The 6797-nt window shown below is 31.6% G+C and overlaps 1 protein-coding gene across 2 annotated transcripts in view; it reads right to left on the minus strand.

Moving 5' to 3' along the window:
- The window catches only part of MPP5 (membrane protein, palmitoylated 5 (MAGUK p55 subfamily member 5)), a 69431-nt gene that overhangs the window by 10885 nt on the left and 51749 nt on the right, over nt 1-6797 (minus strand). For both annotated transcript variants that reach the window (XM_004681767.2, XM_012724629.1), the window contains exons 10-14: nt 5965-6036; nt 5533-5604; nt 3169-3336; nt 2351-2553; nt 899-1009 (exon numbers count right to left, since the gene is read on the minus strand). In XM_004681767.2, the coding sequence (XP_004681824.1) occupies nt 899-1009; nt 2351-2553; nt 3169-3336; nt 5533-5604; nt 5965-6036 (626 nt within the window). The remainder of the gene's footprint in view (nt 1-898; nt 1010-2350; nt 2554-3168; nt 3337-5532; nt 5605-5964; nt 6037-6797) is intronic.

Below are 6797 nucleotides of genomic sequence, written 5' to 3' on the forward strand. Positions count from 1 at the left end.
TGATGTGGAGGTCTCTGACTTAGCCAAAGACATTGAAAAATACTACTTTCACAAACAAAACTGAATATGAAATATAAGTACATCTAGAGTAGAAAAAGATGTGGTGGGGGGTGGGGGGAAGGAGTGTGAGAGGTTGTGATGAACAGTAAAGAACCAAAGGAAAGGAGTGTAATACTTTGAATGACTTTTTCGAAGAATGTTGTATGTTTTTAGGCTTTTAAAGAGATTTAGAGCACAGCAAATGAGATCTCAGTGAACCCTGTCTAAAACAAAAAGATTTAAGAAATAAAGAAGAATATTTGTTATTTTGATTTGTAGTAAGAGCTTTCATTTCACATATCTAAATAAAAAGTCAAGGTCTTCTTATTAATGTCACTATTTTACATTAATGTTTAGTGTAATATGGATGACCTCAACTTTGTTCAACATTTAAAAATATATTTTTTTTCCATTTAAGATCATGTGAGAAGACAAGAGGGAGAAAACATAAAATTTCAATGAGAAAAAAGAAGACAAAAATGACAGCACTCTTAACTTTGGCTTCCAACAGATGCAAAAAAATCTGCAGGGAAAAGTGGTAATCCCTAAGAATTTGCTGAGAATCTTTTTTCTGTAGGGATGGACTGGGGTGTCACCTAATGCTTCTTGGAAATAACACAGATCCAAGTGAAGATGATTGATGTATTAAAGAATGTCAGCAGGGAATGTGCAGAACACAAAGTCCCTTGCATTAGAGAGCTGCCATGGTCTAATCAGAATCCACTGCACCATCACAACTTTGGGAACAGTTATGTAGCAGAAAGAATAGTCAGTCATTAAGCTCAAGACCATGACAGATGAGGCCAGAATTGTGTCATATTTATCTTCAATGGAATGTACAATAGTATATAAATGTTACCTTTGGATTCTTTCCCTCTTTGGCCAATAATGCCCGAAGTCTTTCTTGAGAAGGTGGTGCAATGAAAATAATATATGGTTTCAAGTCTGAGTTCCGGAGAGTCTTCAAAGACTATAAAGAAGAGGTGTTTTAGATCTTTAATTTTCATCATTAACTTCCCAACAATGTATCTAGAGTATGAAAATGCTCTATTTAAAAACACTATCTGAACGTTCCAAATACCCTCATAACAAACAATTTACACTGTTTGAATTAAGAAGGCTGCTTGCCTTGTCCATTATATAAATGTGTCCCTAAACTGAAGCACTCCATCGTACTGAGATCTAACAGGAGAGGCCCTTTCCAATCAAAAATTATTAAGATCATTAAGACATATGCCTATTCTAAATTGTTTCATAAACCTGTTAGCTTAAAAAATATAAAGAATTTTGAAGAAATTTAAAAACACTTCTACTTCTCTTCAAATGTTTATAATTGAAATTGTGGATACTAAAATTATATGTCCACTAAACAAAGAACACTGAATTTCTCTCTTTTTAAGGTTTTGTTATTTATGCATACAGAACTGGGGTACAGGTCAGAGATGCAGGGGCGGTGATCGGCTTCACCAGAGACAGAGCCAGTTACAGAACAGGCAGATCAACCAAGTATACTGCTGAGGGGAGTAGTGGGCAAGACAGGAGAGGTCACCTCTAGGGCTGGGGAACAAACCTGCACTGCAGCAGTTGTGGCTAATTTGCAATGCTGCATCCTAACCTGTTGCACCACCAGGGAGGGCCAGAAAACTGAATTTCTATTTCAGGATATCCATTTTAGAGTCAATTTTCACTTATCTCTTTAATGACCACTGCCTATGTTTCCTGAGATGACATATAGAGCAGACTACATCACATTAGGGAAAGTTTTATTTTGAAACTATAATCTAGAAAAATAAAAATTCCATTAACAAACACAATCTTAAAAATTTTGAATTTCAAAATTATCTTCTAAATTGAAATCTAAAAAGGAATTGCTATTAATTTTCAAAGCTTTTGCTTAGTCTGCTAAATAACAGAAACCAATTGAAGTTTTACTACACACAATCAAGGACTCATCATGATACTTGTTAATATACTTAAACAATGGCATTTATAGCCATAAAAATTACCTCTAAATATCCCAATTTTCCTCAGAAAAGATGGATTCTTAAGATCTAAAACACAAAAGTACAACCAGTACTACATTATATTTTTAGTTTCAGAAAATATGTAGTGTATATTTGTAGGTATGTGTGAATCTCTGAAAGAGATTTAGTCATCTGTCTGATTCCACATAGGGAATTGGCGAAGTGGGGAAAACAATGTCTGTCAATTTAGTTAGAGCTGGTAAGTTTTGGATGAACACCCATTTTCCACCAAATTATTTTGCAATAAAGGCCTTCAAGTTCAATACCTTACACCAAAACAGCTTTACCTGTGTACGAAGACTTAAAAGACATATTTTTCCAGAGTTGATCACTTGTCGTACAGAATCTATGCTGGTTCCATACAAATTTTTCTCAAATTCACCATGCTCAATGAACTTTCCTGCTGCTATGTCTGCCTCAAATGCTTGCCGTGAAACAAAATGGTAATCTCTACCAGCTACTTCAAGGTCTCGCCTACTTCGAGTGGTATCTAAGCAAAAATCAATGAAAAATAAAGAGCTTAATAAGTGAGGAGAGGGGATAATTCTAAATTATTGTGTAATACGATCATAAAACAATGAATTAAGGTATATCAATAGACAATTATTTAGCACTGACTTTTTAGATTGAGAAATAAAAATGTTTTCAGTATCTTAATAATAGTTATTTAATTACTATAATATATTTTACATGTACTTTAAATTACTTCTTGCATTTACAACACTGCTACTCATCTTTCCCTAAAGTCTTTCCATAAGGTCAGGTATTATATAATATTTAAATAAAACTTCTATGTTCAGAGATTAGGTCTACATTTCTATCTTCTACATCAATTTAAGGAACTGGGAGCTGATTCCATATCGTAAGAGGTCCAAATTGAACTTCATTTAGAAAACCACTTTTATCATACTCCTAAGAAAAACTTTAAATTTCTCAAAAATGATTATCTTTGTAATAACTTGTCCAAAAGATTTGGTTAAAAATGAAGTTCCTCTTTGACACCATTGTTTTGATGGAATGAATGAAATGTTACCCCCACAAAATCAGGTTCTAACGGTGTTAACAGTTGAAAAGCACAAGAAAATGGGAATACATCCAAACTTACGAGGAACTGCTGATGCAAAGCGGTCTTTTTCTTTATTCATGAGTCTCTGACGCAATTCATTCTGGCCACAGTTCTGTGGACCAATCAAAATGATAGGTCTTTTCCTATTTGCTGGCTGATGATAAAGTGACATCTCCTCATAAGTTAAGATTTCTTCATTGTCATAATCTTTTAAAAAGAAGGCAGAAAGCCCATCAGAGAACAATTATGCACTAAAGAAATTTAGAGATCAAAAATTTGGGAATAGTACAATTTATTATTTAAAAAACACTCAAATATTTGGATGTTGGCAATAATAGGGTTGTATTTTCCCCATTATATCCTTGTCATTAAATCCTTGTAAGGACAGTATGAAAATAAATCAGATAACACACTAATCCTTCTAGAAATTATTTATTCTTACTTCATACTGTACTTGAATGTATATTACAATGATACTGGCTCTTATATAATACTTTGACAGGGGGTGAGGAGGCATCATTAGGATAAATTAATGAAAATAATAAAAGTCATTGTTATAAAATGGAGGATATTTATAAGTTGGTTTTAGGATCAGAAATAAAGTATATGCTGAGTACAGCATCTGGCACATTTACAAATAGTAGCTACCCCTGTGTTTTTAGAGAAAGCTGGAATATAAGACTGTGACTGTATAACTTCTGCACTTATGTTCACCTTTTTGGGGGGGAATAATACTAATATAGGCTATGATTCAAGAATGGTAAATTATAATCAGTGGGATATCATTCCTAAATTTTATAATCCAGATGAAACCAGAATTGTGAAGTGATAAGGACGAAAGCAAATAACTAGCAGCCTGCCATGTCCTCACTCACAGTACTAATCCTTACTGGAAAAGAGCACTCATAGTCAGACTCCCTCAGATATATGTTCCAGGAAGGCAGAGGAAGCACAGCAGTTTTGCCAGTGCTTAGCATGGCACAGAGTAGGAGCTCAAACTGTATTTGTCTAAATTCCAGGTCAACCACAAATTTAGTTAGGACAGTGACGTGTAATATCAGAACTTGAATTTAACCTGTAGTCTCAAGGAATTTATTGTGAGAATTAAATACATGAAGGTGACTAAAAACACTGTTATTGCCCCTGAAATAGAGCTTATTATAAGTGATAGTTACTACTAACAAAATATTAATAAAACAACACTACCAGAAATAGAATTGTAATTCCTTCCCCAAAATGCCTTTCCCTCTGAAAAATCTGAGTTCCTTCTGCTAAATCTATAGTCAGATTGTAGCAGCATTTTGATTTACAGATTTAGTTTACCTATGTGTAGACTTATATTTGTAAGTTTTCTAGAGTATACTAACTAGAGCTGAAGCAATTAATTTTTGTCTGTTTTAAAAGATACAGAAGCTTCTGCGCTTTTTAATTTAGTCTTCTATACTTTGGTACTTAAAAGTACTTATACTTCAGTGATTAAAAATTCAATAAATGTTCTTAGTTATATAAGCTGTAAGCTTGTACTAAAAGATAATTTAGAAAATATTTTATTAAAATGCATTAAATCTAAAGTTTAGTTTTATAAGGGATAGTTCAATATTTTAGAACCTCCAATTTTCATTAATTTATGTTGCCTAAAAGAGAGAGAATAAATTTATAAATTATGTAAGTAGTAGTGCCTTTATTTTTTTTGTTTTTAGCATGAACCAAAGCAGGTAAGGACCAACTTTTAATGCCGCTAAGGACCAACCAAGAAGGTAATGAAGTTGTTAGATCAGGTTGAGTTTAGAAGAAATTTGGAGGTGATGACTTACTGACAGTAAGGTACCCAACAGAGAAGAAACAGATATCACTCAGGTTCAACATGAGGTTTCTTGGGAATAAGAATGAAGTATTACTAGTTTTTGATTTCAAAAACAAGCTAAAACTTAATTTTTAAAAATCTTAGCAATAAATTAAATTAAAACAGAAACACTTCTGTATGCCTTAGTTAAAAGCAGGTAGCAAGGCTTTATGAAATGAGAGTCTCTTTTTGACATGAGTTACTATAGATAAAAATAGTCATTTTTACAGCACATATAGCTATCATACTAGACATTATAAGCAAGCATATATTAATTTCATTGTTTAAACAGAAGAATGTCACAGTTGAAATTATGAATGTTAACACTACACATACTAATTGTACTTTAATTTTTATGCCTGTATTTCTCAGATTTCAAAACAATGCATTACTCACAGAATTGCAAAAGAAAACAGTTTAGCAGAAATGATTTTAAGAATATATACATCATAGTAAGAGGCAAAATAGAACTAGAAATAAAACTTCCAAATATGTTTAATTTTTTGTATTAGATTTGGACCTATTTCAGATATAAATCGTGCTCTTAGAGTAGAACTTACCATCATTTTTATTGGCATTATATAAGACCTTTTTCCTCTTCTTTTTATTCTTCTTTGCACACCATAGTTTTCCTATTGAACAATAATAAACATAACTATAAATGTCATATTTGTTTCCCTGTATAGACTTACATATTTCAAACTGAAAAATTCAAATAGTTTTTAATTTACATTTATAAATATAACACTGCTCCTAAAAGAACCATGAATACTGTCTGTTAAGTATTTATAACTTTCTATCAATGTCACAGCATTTGTAGGTAATTTTGAGTATTTAAGTCTTGTTCTAATCTTAATGTATCTTAAATAATATAGTCAGTTAAGATACTCTCACATCTCTCTGACACCTTGACAGTTCGGCTAAGTTCATTTAAACTAACTCAGATAGAGACTCAAGAAATCTCTCCTATATGTCAAATATAAATGTCCAACCTGATTTTTCTGGTTCCTTATCTTCTTCTATGGTTTGCTTCATGGCTTCCCTTTGTTGCTGAAAGCTTTTCCCTTAATAGCAGAAAGAAAAAAGTAAAATACTTAGGACAAATGAACAGAAGTTCTGTTTTTTTAAATCAAATGGAAGCTATCATTAAGGAACTCTTCATTTATATTCCTTTCTAAATTCTTCTACCAATACATGACAATATGTCAGCTATAATTATAAGCATTCAAATGTTTAAAATATTAAGGTTTAAATTCACTCTCAATATATCTTGACATGCATTATAAGAATATTAGAAAGGATAAATAATAAACCAATGTTAGAAAATGGAATAATTCAATTTCTGAAAGCTTTTACTGAGCTAATATGTGGAAAGTACAATGCTAGATCAATTTACATTTACATTTAGAGTTATCTAAAGTCAAAGTTAATTAATTCTAGGAGTTAACTTTCCAAAGTAATATCATTTTTTGATTCTAAGATACACTCAATATAATACATGTATTATCCTCAATACATCTTTTTCTTTATATGTAAGCACATGTGTTAATGATTTTTTTCTTTGCACCTCTGTTCTAATAATGATGCAAATAAATGAAAACAACAACAACAAACTTTTCCTGCCAGGACTAATACTAACATAGGAGGCTTTCAAGGAATGCTTATAATTATAGCTGACCTCATGTTACTTTTTGGATGTCAAACTTGAAAGTATTTTTTGAGTGACAGTAGTAGTTATATTTAGAAAAATCTGGGTTAGAGTTCTACTTTTATATTTAATTTATATATAAAACTTTATATATAACATATAATAATTATGATATAT

Source organism: Condylura cristata, unplaced genomic scaffold (genome assembly GCF_000260355.1).
Source record: "Condylura cristata isolate star-nosed mole 26May11 unplaced genomic scaffold, ConCri1.0 scaffold00013, whole genome shotgun sequence".
NCBI classification, from domain to species: Eukaryota; Metazoa; Chordata; class Mammalia; order Eulipotyphla; family Talpidae; genus Condylura; species Condylura cristata.